The 18,391-nt window shown below is 33.9% G+C and overlaps 1 protein-coding gene across 1 annotated transcript in view; it reads left to right on the forward strand.

The window, feature by feature from the left end:
• Window positions 1-7,919, forward strand: part of LOC113517806 (uncharacterized) — a 28,224-nt gene extending 20,305 nt beyond the window's left edge. The window contains exons 2-6 of the mRNA XM_052894253.1: window positions 2,220-2,387; window positions 4,856-5,074; window positions 5,354-5,502; window positions 7,372-7,491; window positions 7,626-7,919. Of these exons, the coding sequence (XP_052750213.1) occupies window positions 2,220-2,387; window positions 4,856-5,074; window positions 5,354-5,502; window positions 7,372-7,491; window positions 7,626-7,683 (714 nt within the window). The 3' untranslated portion in view covers window positions 7,684-7,919. The remainder of the gene's footprint in view (window positions 1-2,219; window positions 2,388-4,855; window positions 5,075-5,353; window positions 5,503-7,371; window positions 7,492-7,625) is intronic.
• Window positions 7,920-18,391: the final 10,472 nt, after the last annotated feature.

The following is an 18,391-nucleotide window of genomic DNA, read 5'->3' on the forward strand; positions in this document are numbered from 1 at the left end:
ATAATATTACAATGTACTTCATCCGTCTCTTGCTTCACATGACTAATGATCGACACGTGGCCTAATCATATCCATTACTCAATTTCGTCTTAATAATTTTACAAACTACATAAAAGGTCATAACACATTTTTAATGTTAATTTTTTTTATACAACTAGAATGGCAAACAAGCTGACGGCCCACCTGATGTAAAGTGGTAACCGTCCCCTATAGACATGAGCAGTACCATGGACATAACAGAGTATACTGTTTCGTCTATGATACCCCCCATGCGTTGCCATTCCTGAGGACTCAGGTGTTATTCCTCTGTACCCAGTAAATTCACGCTATATCCCACCCTTCAAACCGATAAAATAATCCTATTAATAAAATAAATGCAAAACTTTATAACGGTGGCTGAATGGATAAAATGATGGTAAATCTGTTACTCTTTCATGCAAAAACTACTAAACGGATTTGAATAAAAATTGGTACACGGGTTAATTATATCCTAACGTATAGGATATTTTACGTAATATCCTGCAGATTCGAAATAATATCTGCTATATTCAGAATTTTTCTAGCTATAATTTTTCACTTCGCGGCTAGGCTAAATCAACTTTTTATTCGGTTATTTAATTAAAATTATTTTATTTAATCAAAATTTCTCTAAATATATATATATATATATATATATATATATATATATATATATATATATATATATATATTTTTTTTTTTTTTTTTAATTTCGCGGCTGGACTCAATAACCAGTATTTAATTAGAATTATTTTGTTTATTTGCGCTTCCATCAATATGTCTGCAACTGCCAACGTTTGAAAATTTAAAAACAAATCCAACCTTTTAACACATTTTAGGTATAGGTGTATTTCAGTGTTTACAGGAGATATATCAAAGTCTCGAATTATGATATGATATTCCTGAGTCCTCAGGAATGGCAACGCATGGGGTTGTGTCATGGGCGAAACAGTATACTCTATTATGTCCATGGTACTGCACATGTCTATAGGCGACGGGTACTACTTTCCATCAGGTGGGCCGTCAGCTTGTTTGCCATTCTAAATTGTATAAAAAAAAAAGATTTTTTAAATTGCGACTTACATTCATGTTTCATTGTAATATTTATTTACTTTGTGGCCTAAATTCAGAATTTGCCTTAGCATACATATATCTCTTCAAACATTACACACACTATTGCATTAATATAAATAGATTCCATCCTACAAGCGTACAAAATGCCTATGTTATTAAATTTGTAATTAGACGCATGTAAATATACTCAACTATTTCTATAGTTCTACTAATAAAATATTACAAATCTGCATATTTGTAAAGATGTCCGAGTATTTTTTTTAATGGGTGAAAATGGAATGGTAACCCCGCCCATGCTATCGGTATACACCGACGAGGCACCAGTGGAAGATGATAGGCGAGAATGAATGCAGGTCAATTGGCCCACCATGATGAATTCCACAAGAATTATACATGATGGTTTCCAGGGGGAATCGCATGCAAGTCGACCTTACAGGGTATATTGCTAGCAATGGGGCTATTAGACCCCATTACTAACAATTATTAACTAACTAATTACTAACATAAGCCTCCCCTAGGGAGGTTTTGCAATTAGAAAACCGCAGTTAGGCTTTGGAGACGGTTTAAGTGGAACGCTACTGCCCATCCCTCGCTTTTCCTTAGTCGCATCTTACGACACTCACGGAAAAGGAAGGGATGGCCTATTCCATGCCGGGATCACACGAGAATATAAATAATAGTAGATGATTTTTTTAAATCTCTGGTAGATCTAAGCTGTCGACGTATACTAGCGCATTATATATTTCAAGGGCGCAAACGTGGAGGTCGACCTGCTAGTGTATATTACTAATAACAGAGTCGCTGTTAATAAAATCCTTCCCCCCCCCCCCCTTAAGCAAACAACTGTCACGATTGAATGCTATTTTATATCTAATTATAGTATTTTTTTCTTGTGTAACATAGACGTATTACTATCTCACTCACACATAGTAGTAAAATAATTTAATACTAATTAGTATTTCAGTTAATCAATCAATATCCCAATAATGTTCACAATGTAATTGTTTTTTTTTTTATTGTGTTCAAAGCTCAATAACAAAAAAATGGTTAATTATTTATTTTTTATTATCAAAAATGTTGTTAGTATAAACAGAGTTAGTAATGAATATATATGATAATCGTTTCAGAATATGACAGAAGCAGTGGTGGGTGGTGCGGCGCTGGCGTGGCGGTTACTGGCCACCTTGGAGGGGGGCTCGTTTCTGCTCGCCACGTCAGCCCTGCTCGCGTACACAGCTCGCAACAGACTTACAAAACGACCGCAACCTCGAAGAAGGACAATCAATACTGTTCTCGTAAGTAAACCTTGTTTATATGAAATGACGTGAATAAATGTTAAATGTTTATGTTCACCAGAGGGAGACTTTGTACAAAAGTCGATTGCTTGGGTACCTCTGTGTTTCTACCGTGAAGCAGTTGCTTGCATGGCTGTGTTTCGGTTTGAAGGGTGGGATGTGGCGTGAATTTACTGGGTACAGGGGAATAACATCTGAGTCCTCAGGAATGGCAACGCATGGGGGGTATCATGTGCGAAACAGTACGAGTATACTCTGTTATGTCCATGGTACTGCTCATGTCTATAGGCGACGGTTACCACTTTCCATCAGGTGGGCCGTCAGCTTGTTTGCCGTTGTAGGATGTATAAAAAAAATCCCTAAATAAATAATAGTATTTATGGATAAATCAAGCAAGCTGCAAAGACCAAGGGCCAAAAAATCTTACAACTGAATGGTATTTTTATGGGAAGAAGATGGATTGGTAAGGGGCAAGGGATGGTTTGTAATTGCTAGTAATTGTTAGTAACAACCCCATTGCTAGCAATACACCATAATAAGATCGAACTCCATGCAGTCCCCCCTGGAAACCATCGTGGTTAATTCTTGTGAAATTCGTCTCACTTGTGTTCTTCATTCACGCCCATTACAAAAAAAGCGATCGGTTTATTCTGGTGGGTTACTATTGAGTGATGATAGGTGAGAATAAAGTCAGCTCATTTGGCCCATCGTGATGATTTCACCTTGGATTAACATTGATAATTTCCAAGGAAAGTTGGTGTCGAGTAGACAGGGTATATTGCTAGCAATGGGGCCGCTAGTCCCCGTTATTAACAATCCCCTCTCCCGCACATACACACACATAGATTAAGCGTACATAAAAAACTCTAATCCTATCCTGTTATTATTTATATGGTACATATTAATTTTAACAAATTTTAATATAAATTTTGGGTTTGCTGGAAGAGAACTCTTGAGTTAAGCTCGCCTTTGTACATATGCTTACCTCTGTAATATGTTTTGTGTATTACTAATGTGTACATAAAAATATAAATAAGATAAAAAAATAAATATTTATTATTTATTTATACTTTATTGCACCAAGTAAAAAATTATTATTATAGTAAATATTAATGGGAGGTAATAAAAAAGGCGATAGAAAACTGATACAAAACAAGTTTTATTTCAAAATATACAATACAAAAATATGTCATTCCAACTTTTTTTGTATATAACGGATTTACCTATCTACTGTAATAAACCGCGGCTACTCGTTTTACAGAAAATAATAAATACAGATCTTGTATGATAGTAAATGTATTTATTTTGTCCAAAATGACCTACATTACACAAGTGTAATACGGAAGACATTTCTTGCTTCATTTACTTTCATATCTCGTCCTCGGAAACATGACATGAGACATGTATGTAATAATAAAATTTTACAAATTTTATAGGTACCGGTATTGACCAATATAAAAACTGGTTGATGTTTTATCAGGATCAGTGACATGATTCGTGATAAGCATTTATAATAGAACATGTTTATATTCTATGAGGTCGTGATAAACTTATAAGTCACTATTTATTTAATGATAAATAACGACTATTATATTAATGGGAAAATGAGCGTTATGTTCAAAAACATGGCATATAGCTGAGTGACACCATTTTAGTGCTTCTTCTTTTTAATTTTTGTTAAATGTTTTTTATTATCATGTATAAAATTAAATACTAAAGAAATATTTCTTTCTTTCTAATTACACAGTCAAGTAAGAATTCTTAGGACTTTAGAGGATATTGGTAATAATTAAATAAAAAAAAATCCAAATTATTACAGAACGGGAACATTTTTTCTTGTACAATTTGTTACGGCAAATGGACTGACGGTCCATCTGCTGGAAAGTGGTAATTGTCCCCTGTGGATATGAATGGCACCCTGAATTATAAAATGTACCATGACGTGCACATTATACTTTATTATAATAAATATGTAATTATTTATTTAGTTTACTGTATTAATTATATTGTGCCATTTATGTGGATCTAATTTATAGTCAATGTTATGTAAACCTGCTACAGGTATACATATCACCATGCTACACAAAAAAAAAATATTTAATTTATCTATAATATGTATACTCTATGGGGGGAGGCTTATGCCCAGTAGTGGACGGATAATGGCTGAAATGATGATATAAACTGTTGGTGTGCCTATGAAAAATGATGATGGAAAAAAGGCCATCACCCATTTCGATATCGCCCATACCGGTCGGATATCTCCATTCGTTTCAGTCGAGTACTTCATTTTAATATTATATGTTAGACAATCAATATTTAATATATCATAGGCCAATATATAGTTATTGTGACTACAATATATTGGTATATATTACCCATCATTTTCATCATCATCAAATGGAAAGACAGCCATACAAGTTCTTTTCATGCAGAAGACTGTATTACAAAGTCTACATTTCTATTCACAGATTACAAACAGCGATAACATATTGGGGAAACATTTAAAAACACAACTGGAATCACGTGGTTGTGCTGTGAAGACAGCGACCGAAGATGTGCTGGACGGGGCGCGGAGTGGAGCGGTGACCAGAGTGGATGCTCTGGTGGTAATCGGCGCGGTGCCTCGGACCGAATGCTTGAACGGAATGGCCGAGTTCGTATCAGAAGACGTGTATAACAATTTGAAAGTAAGTATTAATAATGATGACGATGATATCAGCCGTTAACTGTCCACTGCTGAACATAGGTCTTCCCCTATTGGTGGGTTATGCCAGTAGTTGCCACGCCTGGCAGGCAGGTTGGCAACCGCAGTTAGGCTTTGGTAACTTTTTAAAAAAGATACAGCCTTTTACAACATTCACGGGAAAGGAAGGGGTAGCCCATTAAATACTGGATGCACACGGCAATCCTTTACAATCGAAGTAGTTTTTTATAAAACAAAATATTGTATTATATCAATTTTACAGACACTCGAGAACCTCTCTGTAATGGTGAGGCCGGGCGGATGTATTGCATGGGCGTGCGCGGGCGCAGGAGCGGACAACAGCGCGTACAGCGTGGCCGGCGCTGCATTTGACGCAGTTGTGCAAGCCAGCTTACAACACGTCGCTGAAAAGTATCAATTAAATAGCTTTGATACATTCTTATATAATTATCAGTATTTTTCTTATAAATTTTCATGTATTTATTTATAAATTTTCTTGCGGGTTCTTTGAAAAGTTCTTTGCTGAGGCAAATAACTATATTAGAATCCTAAGCCCAACAGTAAAATCATAAAATATGCCAATGAAGATAGCTCGTAAACAAGTTTTTCTTTTATATAGATGATTTCTATGACGATGAATGTACAATGTTCACTTTTGTGTGTATATGTTAATTAACATTGATATGTTGTTATGATTAACACATTAAAATTTAAGTTTTAATTGCAAATCGTGCAAATTTACGTACACGATATATTTAGTATGTCAAAACACAAAGTGTTTGGTTTCGGTTAGATTAAAACTTACGACCTTTGCGATCAATAGAATGGGAGAGTACATGATTGAGATATATAATTATTATAGCTGCATATGTAACAGCCAATTGCCTTTGTCATTCGGATTGCTTTTGGATCCCGGGATTGTATCTCTAAATGTACTGTACCTAGATATTTTGATAAAAGATTTAAATATAGGCGCATTCCATACCAACACCCGGAACACATTACCCTCTTATTTATAAGTAAAAATAAACAACTTATTGTCTGCGGTATGATATACTTGACAGTCGGTTAAGTTGTGCCCATGAAAAATAAATCTTGACCCAAATCCGTAGAACAAATACCAAGTCCAATATTTGATCGGATGTTAGCGTTTGGTGGTAAACGCGACAAGCGGTGCGAATCGGTAAAGGTATTTCTTTGAAAATGTGATCGTTACGTTTTCACACCTTAACGACGAGGTCAGATGGTTACGAACTTGAGCATGGTATAATTACTACATTCTTGGAACTACTAATGTAAGTTGTACTATAATTTACGATCACGTTTATACATGGTCGTAACTAGGGGGCGGGGAAGAGGGGCAATGAGGGACAATGCCCTACCTTACAATGAAAGGCCCCAAGAAAATTAGACAGATTCGCTTTTTCGATGTCATTTAACTTTTGCACTACCAAAAAGTTCTGTTGCCCTACCTTAAACTTGGATCTAGTTATGGCCCTGCTAGAAGCCAATTCTGGGGACCCATTCTCCACCCTTATCACTTAACCTAATATTTTAATTTGAAAACTTTGCGACATTACTGCTTCGTTAACAATTACAAACCAAATTTATAATAAGTTTTATTTAAATCTATTAGAAATTTAGTTCACATTGGTCCTTAGAATAAAGATTTGGTTGTAATATCAAGCTGAAATTTTAATTTTAGAAAACATTGAAGTTTTTGAGAAGCTTCCTCCCGCGAACACTCAGGTTGTGGAATGATCATCCTACTGAGGCTTTCCCTATAGACTACAGCGTGCTTCAAAAAGGGCGTATTAAGGTTTCTTAAGGGTCGGCAACGCGCGCGTGATATCCCTGGTGTTACAAACGTCCATAGGCTACGGTAACCCCGTTTACGAACAGACGGGCCGTATGCTTGTTTGCCACCAAAGAAATATAAAAAACGCTAATCAGAATCAAAATCGATCGTCTACTTTGCTTCAATACAACTTGATGAAAGTGTAATCCAACTAACAACTGACTAAATCAAAATCATACTTATACTGTACCAAAGATAGTCGGCTGACATTCAACATTAGTACAAATAAAAAATGTTTCTATTTTTTACTAACTTCATTTGGAAAGTGCTTCTGTGATTATTATAACAGTTGGTTCCCTTTTCATTAACTTATATTGAGATAGATTACGTGAAGAAATATTTTTATATAAGTAATAAACGCATCTACCTATACGCATCAAAACCAAATATACTGTTTGAGATACAACTCGTTTTTGTTCCAGTTCCCATTGTGAATCCATATGGATAGATCGCAGTGAATGTGCAGAGCGGACCGCGCAGCGAGTAACCGACGCTCTTTTGCCTTATACCACACCCAACAACGCCTCCAAATTCTCCATCAGGTGGTAGCAGAAATTTATATTAATCCATTGAACTTGTAAACTACATTTGCATCCGTAGAACACTTACTTTAAAAGCACTAGTGATTTCGATTTCTCCCTATTTTAACTATAATACATTTTGTATTTATTTTCAGAGACATCGCGAAGACAATAGGGAAGTACGTCTGCAGAGGGCTAAAAATAATCACGTGATAATTCTACCTCGTTCTGTGACTTTGTAATATACTGTATTGTACTTAAAATGTAATAAAAATATTAATAAAAATAGTAATTTAATGCGAAAAATAACCGAATTGACTTAACCAGTGGAGTACCTTTTTTACAAGTAAAATATAATACATATTTATGAAAATTATATTTACAAAAAATAATATGTACCATTATTAAATATGAGTAAAATAATTATGAATAAAAAAAATTCTGCTTTCTTCATTTAGTTTCAAAACCCGAGATAAACCTATTCTTTTCCTATCACTATTTTTTTTAATTATCTGACGATGATTGTACATGAAGCGAAATTTAAAAAGGATTCACGATCTTATAGAATAGGAAATCAACGACTCTATACTAATTTTATATTGACGAACCTAGAAAATGATATTTAACTATAAGTAACAATTGTTAATAAAGTTGTTCAAAAAACTTATATCTATCGCTGTCTTAAAATATACTCGCTTCATAGTTTTTTTTTTTTTTTTTTTTTCACTTAAATGTTTCATTCATTTCATATACATATTTAAATGTTCAAAATGACCTGCACTTTATGCTTTTGGCGCGTTTTTTTTTTTTTTTTTTTCTTCTTTTGTGGCGTTCACCCCGATATTAGGGTATTTTGCCAAGAACAAAACGGGGAAACGATAATAGTAATAAAAATACCTAACACAAACGAATTTAGAAAGGATAAGGATTAGGTCTAGGATATTTATAGGATATGAAAGATATACTTGTACATATGAGAATATACTTATAAATATATAGGAAAAGCAATTGATGCAACTATAAATGTATTCATGTAATATAACTAAATCTTAATATTGTTATCATATATATATGAAGATAGTATTTTATAGATAATAGGATCATTGGAAGAAAGTAGAGTAAGAATAGAAGTTGGGAATGGAACACGGATGGATCGGAGATGATTAAAAAGGGAGGTGTGGTCAAATTTAGAACATGAGAAGAATATGTGATTCAAGTCCGCCACTTCAGCACCGCAATTACACGACGAACTTTGTACAATACCAAGCTTGTATAAATGAGAAGGTGTGCATACGTGACCTAGACGCATACGAGTTATAATAGTTGTTGCGGTCTTTCCAAGCTTTAATTTACAAAACCATGGTTTGAAAGGAATATCGGGTTGTATAAGGCGATAAAATCTTCCTTTTATTGTACTTGTTTTTTCCCAATATTCCTTCCAGGCATACCTTAAATATATTTTTGGGAGACAAGCTAGGTCACTACAGTAATTATGATACGGATACATATCACCACAAGTTACAGCCTCTCTTGCAATAAGGTCAGCTTTGTCATTGCCGCTAATACCACTGTGTCCTGGTAACCAGGCAAAAGAAACGGAATACCCTCTCAACATGCAAAGATAAAGACTTTGTCTTATGTCACAAATAATGGGATAGACTGGTTTTGATTTAAACGGATATTTGGCTAGAGCTTGCAAAGAGCTCATAGAGTCAGTGAAAACTATTGCCTTATGTAATTTCATTAAAAGTATATATTCTACAGCTTTTAAAATACCATAGCATTCCCCGGTAAAAACTGAAGATTCCGGTGGAAGTTTAATTTTTTGAACGATATTAAATTGTGAATGAAACACACCCACACCTACACAACCGCTATTGTCTGGTTTTGATGCATCAGTAAAGATGTAGTGCCATTCATTCCATTCAATGTCAGTTATAAACATAAATTTGGCATTCAATTCTGAATCATTTTTTGATAACCCAAAATCATATTTAATATTAGGAGATAAAACTAAAGATTGATATGAGCATTTATAAATGGGAAAACAGGACGATGTAAAAGTGGGAGATTCTATGGATTTATATTTTTCATAACTTTGTATTAAACATGGAGGTTTTTTATGTTTCCAATAAGATGAAGACGAAATAAAGATATGTAGTTGAGATAACTTTTGAATAAGCGGATGATCAGATAATTGTAAACAACGAAAAAAGAAGCGATCAGATAGATATTGCCTTCTTAAAACCAAAGGTGGATCACCGACTTCGAGCTGTAAAGCATTGATTGGACTTGATTTCATTGCTCCAGAGATAATCCTCAAGGCCTTTGATTGAATTAAATCCAATTTCTTAAAAGCAAATGAACTTCCTGGAGCTAACAAAAAAGTTCCATAATCAATGACACTCCTTATAAGACCATTATAAGCAAGTTTTAGTGAAACGGGATGTGCTCCCCACCAAACTCCAGCAAGGCACCTAAGAATGTTGAGGTTACGCTCACATTTCGTGGAAATATAATTACAGTGGGACAGACCTGTTAATTTATTATCTAGCACGATACCTAAAAATTTAATTTCAGTCTTTATAGGAATGTATGAGTTATCATAAAGCACCTTAATTTGTTGCGGTGATCTCATTCTTGAAAACAAAACTACACTACTCTTGGTTACAGAAAGATTAAGACCATTTGCATCTAACCACGTTTTTAACAAATCTAATGAATCAGATAATTTGGCAGAAGCAGATTCTATGGACTTGGCAATAAAATATAATAAGAGATCATCAGCATATTGTAAAATTTTGACGGATTTATCAAGGAATGATTCTAGATCGTATGTGTATATGTTGAATAAAATTGGACTTAGAACAGATCCTTGTGGAAGGCCTTTCCATACTGTTCTAGATAATTTGGTATCTTCATCTAGATCCATATGTATTATTCTTTCTGATAAAATATTAATAATGAAATTAGAAAGCATTACCGGTACATTTAAAGCTTGTAATTTAGTTTTTAAAATAGAAATGATTACATTATCATAGGCAGAATTTATATCTAAAAAGGCTGAGAGGATTGACAAATTTTGTGAGAAAGCTATATGAATATCTGAAATAAGAATGCTCACATTATCTAAGGTGCTCTTACCTTTCCTAAAACCAAACTGGTTCGGGGATAGTAAGTTATTACTTTCTAAAAACCATTCTAGACGGTTCTTCACTAAATGTTCAGCTAGCTTTAGTAAGACAGAGGAAAGTGCAACAGGACGGTATGAAGATGGTTCAGAAGGTGGTTTATGAGGCTTTAGAAATGGTATAATAATCTGAGACTTCCATGAAGTAGGTATATTTCCCGAAATAATTATGGAATTAATTATATTTAAAAAGTAAATTAATGTCGCATCGCTAGCATTTTTAAAAAGGAATACGGTATACCGTCTTCTCCCGGTGCAGAGTCTTTAATACAAGCTAGAACACCTTTAAGTTCTACAAGAGTAAAAGGAGACTCAAGGTCGGATAATTCGTCAGAGACGGATAGAGAAATATTGTAAAGGCATTCCGGCACATAACTAGGAGCAAGGCGATCTAAAAATTTATTCGCTAAAGTTAAATCGAGTGCAGAACGTGATGTATGATCACTAAAGGCAGATCTGAATCTTTTAATATTATTCCAAACGACTGATGAATTAACTTCTGGACAGATAGAAGAACAAAATCTTCTCCAACCTTCCAATTTCTTTTTTTTCAGTAGTTTTCGAGTAGAACGTGAAACTGCGGTGTAAATTTCAAAATTTTCTGATGTCATGTAATTATTATAATTTTTTTCAGCCTCTTTACGATTTTTAATTGCTTCCGTACAATCTTTGTCCCACCAAGGTGTCGAGGGAATTTTCCCTGAAGCACTATTTTTAACAGGAAATAATAAATCAGCAACCTCCTTCATATTAATTATCAAGTCATTACAACATTGATGTTCATTTCCATGATAAACAATAGGTAACTCCGATATTTTATTATCTAAATATTGTTTGTAAATATTCCAGTCTACATTTGATAAATTATATTTAAGTCGAGGACCACTCTTTCGACTTGAGGGAATGGAAATTGGAAAAGAAAGAATGAGGGGAAAGTGATCGCTTCCGAAGGTAGAGGAATGAGGATACCACGACAGTGAAGAAGCTAAATCAGAAGAACATATTGAAATATCAGGAGCACTAAACCCTTCATTCGGTGCAGTTCTACGTGTCGGTACATCTGAGTTAATAATACATAAGTTGTAAGTGTCAATTATCGTCAGGAGTTTTCCACCATAAAAATTAGAAGTAGAACTGCCCCACGATTGGTGCTGAGCATTAAAATCGCCCATTACGAGAAAAGGTTTAGGTAAAATTGAAAATAATTGTTCTAGTTGTGAATATATTTGGCATGTAGGATCAGGAATATATAAAGTAACAAAACAGATACCATTTATAATTATAGCAGCTGCATTAATGCCGCTATATACAGGAAGCGAAAAAGAAGAAAAAAGAAGGGAGTTTTTGACCAATATGGCAACACCGCCATATCCGTCAGCTCTATCATCACGGAGACTTGTAAAGCCTGAAATCCTAAAAGGATATCCTGGCTTTAACCAAGTCTCTTGTAGAGCTATTAAAAAAGGATTATATTTATTAATCAAATAAAATAAGTCTGATTTCTTATTTGTTATGCTACGACAGTTCCACTGAATTATTTGGACTTTGTAATCCATTGTGAGAAGTTAATAATTGAGAAAATACATTGTACATGGCATCGTTGGACGGTGGTAAAGTTGTTTGTATCATTTTTGATTGCGATAACACTTTAATAAGCATGAGAATAATATCAATGATGGATTGATTATTGTCAATATTATTTGATGATAATGCACAACCATTAGAGGGAGCAGGAATATTATATTCCTTAACTATGGCTTCATGGGCAGAACGATCATATCCTTGTTGTATTTTTTGAGGAGAGCGTGGTTTAAGTGTAACTGTTTTTTTATATGATGATTGTATATGTGGTAATGATGATTTCTCTTTAAGGAAAGAAGATTGAAAATGAGATTTATTGGAAGGAGATGATGATGTTAATACATCTGAATATAGTTTAGAAGTTGGAGGATGAAATTTTGATGCTTCAGCATAAGAAACACAACTATGGGCCATTGTTTCTTTAATGGCTTTCTGACGTGCATATTCAGGACATTTTTTACTAATTGCTGAATGAGAACCATTACACAAGATACAAGAAACATTTTCCTCATCTACTTCACATTTATCACCTGTATGATTTTGCCTGCATTTATAACACCGAGGATTTGAACGACACTGCATCTTGACATGTCCGAACCTACAGCAGTTAAAGCATTGGATAGTAGGGTAAATGTACAAATCTACAGTTAATGATGTGTAAAACATAAATACTCTTTTTGGCAATATTTGTCCATCAAAAGTAATAACAATGGTTTCAGTATTAATAAAACTTGGTTGTCCTTCATTAATTGTCTTTTTCTTTATTCTTCTGGTTTTTAGAATTTTCCCACAACCTATCGGTACTGATATATTTTGGATTACTTCGTCTTCTGTCCAATCTTTAGGAATACCCCTCACAATTCCCATACGGGTTACATGGAAAGAAGGTATAAATGCCTTAAAATTATGTGTCACTAAGTTACTATTATTTAAAAATGCATTTGCATTTTCAAAATTTGAGAAAGAAAGCGATAAACGGTTTCTTCCTATTCTTTTGAGGCTACCATTCACTATATTATTTATCTTATTAGTGTGTAAAAAGCGACCAAATGCAATAGGATGTAATGTAGTGTTATCATTAGGATGTGTTTCATTTTTTTGTACATGAACGACATAAGGTGCTATATCCTCGGCATTGTACAAAGTTCTGCTTAAAGTACTGGGTGGAGAAGCAGGTTTAACAGACTCGGTATTGTTTACAACTGGTATTGATACTTGAGTTTGATTCTCATCTTCAATACATTGACAATCACTATCTTTAATTTTAGATTCAAGACCCTTGGTGTGCCTCCTTCGTTTTTTATTGCAATGTTTGCAAATGCGACGTTCACCACGTACTCGCTTACGTTTAGAACTTGCAACGCTAGAACCATCTGTGTCCATACTAGATTCACCCAATATATCAAAACTATTATTGAATGGAATAGTTATATTTGCAGACACCTGGGGGTTGTCCCCCAGGGTCTATAGGTGGATCCATAATGTTAATATAGGTAATTTACTTACCAATATTTACAGCAACAAACACTATTACTACAAAATATACAATTAAATATACAATCTAATACACAATATATAAAAAAGACTAATCCTTATATAAATAAAAATAAAATTAATTTAAAGAAGATCAAAAAACACTCCCGCTTTTTTAAACGTTTCCCGCGCTTTTTTCCTTTTGGCGCGTTCTTAATTTTTTTTTTTTTTTTTTTTTTTTTTTTTTTTTTTTTTTTGTGGCGTTCACCCCGATATTAGGGTATTTTGCCAAGAACAAAACGGGGAAACGATAATAGTAATAAAAATACCTAACACAAACGAATTTAGAAAGGATAAGGATTAGGTCTAGGATATTTATAGGATATGAAGGATATACTTGTACATATGAGAATATACTTATAAATATATAGGAAAAGCAATTGATGCAACTATAAATATATTCATGTAATATAACTAAATCTTAATATTGTTATCATATATATATGAAGATAGTATTTTATAGATAATAGAATCATTGGAAGAAAGTAGAGTAAGAATAGAAGTTGGGAATGGAACACGGATGGATCGGAGATGATTAAAAAGGGAGGTGTGGTCAAATTTAGAACATGAGAAGAATATATGATTCAAGTCCGCCACTTCAGCACCGCAATTACACGACGAACTTTGTACAATACCAAGCTTGTATAAATGAGAAGGTGTGCATACGTGACCTAGACGCATACGAGTTATAATAGTTGTTGTGGTCTTTCCAAGCTTTAATTTACAAAACCATGGTTTGAAAGGAATATCGGGTTGTATAAGGCGATAAAATCTTCCTTTTATTGTACTTGTTTTTTCCCAATATTCCTTCCAGGCATACCTTAAATATATTTTTGGGAGACAAGCTAGGTCACTACAGTAATTATGATACGGATACATATCACCACAAGTTACAGCCTCTCTTGCAATAAGGTCAGCTTTGTCATTGCCGCTAATACCACTGTGTCCTGGTAACCAGGCAAAAGAAACGGAATAACCTCTCAACATGCAAAGATAAAGACTTTGTCTTATGTCACAAATAATGGGATAAACTGGTTTTGATTTAAACGGATATTTGGCTAGAGCTTGCAAAGAGCTCATAGAGTCAGTGAAAACTATTGCCTTATGTAATTTCATTAAAAGTATATATTCTACAGCTTTTAAAATACCATAACATTCCCCGGTAAAAACTGAAGACTCCGGTGGAAGTTTAATTTTTTGAACGATATTAAATTGTGAATGAAACACACCCACACCTACACAACCGCTATTGTCTGGTTTTGATGCATCAGTAAAGATGTAGTGCCATTCATTCCATTCAATGTCAGTTATAAACATAAATTTGGCATTCAATTCTGAATCATTTTTTGATAACCCAAAATCATATTTAATATTAGGAGATAAAACTAAAGATTGATATGAGCATTTATAAATGGGAAAACAGGACGATGTAAAAGTGGGAGATTCTATGGATTTATATTTTTCATAACTTTGTATTAAACATGGAGGTTTTTTATGTTTCCAATAAGATGAAGACGAAATAAAGATATGTAGTTGAGATAACTTTTGAATAAGCGGATGATCAGATAATTGTAAACAACGAAAAAAGAAGCGATCAGATAGATATTGCCTTCTTAAAACCAAAGGTGGATCACCGACTTCGAGCTGTAAAGCATTGATTGGACTTGATTTCATTGCTCCAGAGATAATCCTCAAGGCCTTTGATTGAATTAAATCCAATTTCTTAAAAGCAAATGAACTTCCTGGAGCTAACAAAAAAGTTCCATAATCAATGACACTCCTTATAAGACCATTATAAGCAAGTTTTAGTGAAACGGGATGTGCTCCCCACCAAACTCCAGCAAGGCACCTAAGAATGTTGAGGTTACGCTCACATTTCGTAGAAATATAATTACAGTGGGACAGACCTGTTAATTTATTATCTAGCACGATACCTAAAAATTTAATTTCAGTCTTTATAGGAATGTATGAGTTATCATAAAGCACCTTAATTTGTTGCGGTGATCTCATTCTTGAAAACAAAACTACACTACTCTTGGTTACAGAAAGATTAAGACCATTTGCATCTAACCACGTTTTTAACAAATCTAATGAATCAGATAATTTGGCAGAAGCAGATTCTATGGACTTCGCAATAAAATATAATAAAAGATCATCAGCATATTGTAAAATTTTGACGGATTTATCAAGGAATAATTCTAGATCGTATGTGTATATGTTAAATAAGATTGGACTGAGAACAGATCCTTGTGGAAGGCCTTTCCATACTGTTCTAGATAATTTGGTATCTTCATCTAAATTCATATATATTGTTCTTTCTGATAAAATATTAATAATGAAATTAGAAAGCATTACCGGTACATTTAGAGCTTGTAATTTAGTTTTTAAAATAGAAATTATTACATTATCATAGGCAGAATTTATATCTAAAAAGGCTGAGAGGATTGACAAATTTTGTGAGAAAGCTATATGAATATCTGAAATAAGAATGCTCACATTATCTAAGGTGCTCTTACCTTTCCTAAAACCAAACTGGTTCGGGGATAGTAAGTTATTACTTTCTAAAAACCATTCTAGACGGTTTTTCACTAAATGTTCAGCTAGCTTTAGTAAGACAGAGGAAAGTGCAACAGGGCGGTATGAAGATGGTTCAGAAGGTGGTTTATGAGGCTTTAGAAATGGTATAATAATCTGAGACTTCCATGAAGTAGGTATATTTCCCGAAATAATTATGGAATTAATTATATTTAAAAAGTAAATTAATGTCGCATCGCTAGCATTTTTAAAAAAGGAATACGGTATACCGTCTTCTCCCGGTGCAGAGTCTTTAATAGAAGCTAGAACACCTTTAAGTTCTACTAGAGTAAAAGGAGAGTCAAGTTCGAATAATTCGTCAGAGACGGATAGAGAAATATTGTAAAGGCATTCCGGCACATAACTAGGAGCAAGGCGATCTAAAAATTTATTCGCTAAAGTTAAATCGAGTGCAGAACGTGATGTATGATCACTAAAGGCAGATCTGAATCTTTTAATATTATTCCAAACGACTGATGAATTAACTTCTGGACAGATAGAAGAACAAAATCTTCTCCAGCCTTCTAATTTCTTTTTTTTCAGTAGTTTTCGAGTAGAACGTGAAACTGCGGTGTAAATTTCAAAATTTTCTGGTGTCATGTAATTATTATAATTTTTTTCAGCCTCTTTACGATTTTTAATTGCTTCCGTACAATCTTTGTCCCACCAAGGTGGCGAGGGAATTTTCCCTGAAGCACTATTTTTAACAGGAAATAATAAATCAGCAACCTCCTTCATATTTATCATCAAGTCATTACAACATTGATGTTCATTTCCATGGTAAACAATAGGTAACTCCGATATTTTATTATCTAAATATTGTTTGTAAATATTCCAGTCTACATTTGATAAATTATATTTAAGCCGAGGACCACTCTTTCGACTTGAGGGAATGGAAATTGGAAAAGAAAGAATGAGGGGAAAGTGATCGCTTCCGAAGGTAGAGGAATGAGGATACCACGACAGTGAAGAAGCTAAATCAGAAGAACATATTGAAATGTCAGGAGCACTAAACCCTTCATTCGGTGCAGTTCTACGTGTTGGTACATCTGAGTTAATAATACATAAGTTGTAAGTGTCAATTATCGTCAGGAGTTTTCCACCATAAAAATTAGAAGTAGAACTGCCCCACGATTGGTGTTGAGCATTAAAATCGCCCATTACGAGAAAAGGTTTAGGTAAAATTGAAAATAATTGTTCTAGTTGTGAATATATTTGGCATGTAGGATCAGGAATATATAAAGTAACAAAACAGATACCATTTATAATTATAGCAGCTGCATTAATGCCGCTATATACAGGAAGCGAAAAAGAAGAAAAAGGAAGGGAGTTTTTGACCAATATGGCAACACCGCCATATCCGTCAGCTCTATCATCACGGAGACTTGTAAAGCCTGAAATCCTAAAAGGATATCCTGGCTTTAACCAAGTCTCTTGGAGAGCTATTATAAAAGGATTATATTTATTAATCAAATAAAATAAGTCTGATTTCTTGTTTGTTATGCTACGACAGTTCCACTGAATTATTAGGACTTTGTAATCCATTGTGAGAAGTTAATAATTGAGAAAATACATTGTAAATGGCATCGTTGGACGGTGGTAAATTTGTTTGTATCATTTTCGATTGCGATAACACTTTAATAAGCATGAGAATAATATCAAAGATGGATTGATTATTGTCAATATTATTTGATGATAATGCACAACCATTAGAGGGAGCAGGAATATTATATTCCTTAACTATGGCTTCATGGGCAGAACGATCATATCCTTGTTGTGCTTTTTGAGGAGAGCGTGGTTTAAGTGTAACTGTTTTTTTATATGATGATTGAATATGTGGTAATGATGATTTCTCTTTGAGGAAAGAAGATTGAAAATGAGATTTATTAGACAGAGATGATGATGTTAATACATCTGAATATAGTTTAGAAGTGGAAGGATGAAATTTTGATGCTTCAGCATAAGAAACACAACTGTGGGCCATTGTTTCTTTAATGGCTTTCTGACGTGCATATTCAGGACATTTCTTACTAATTGCTGAAT

The sequence above is a fragment of the Galleria mellonella genome, unplaced genomic scaffold (genome assembly GCF_026898425.1).
Source record: "Galleria mellonella isolate WM207_F2 unplaced genomic scaffold, CSIRO_AGI_GalMel_v1 utg200, whole genome shotgun sequence".
NCBI lineage: Eukaryota > Metazoa > Arthropoda > Insecta > Lepidoptera > Pyralidae > Galleria > Galleria mellonella.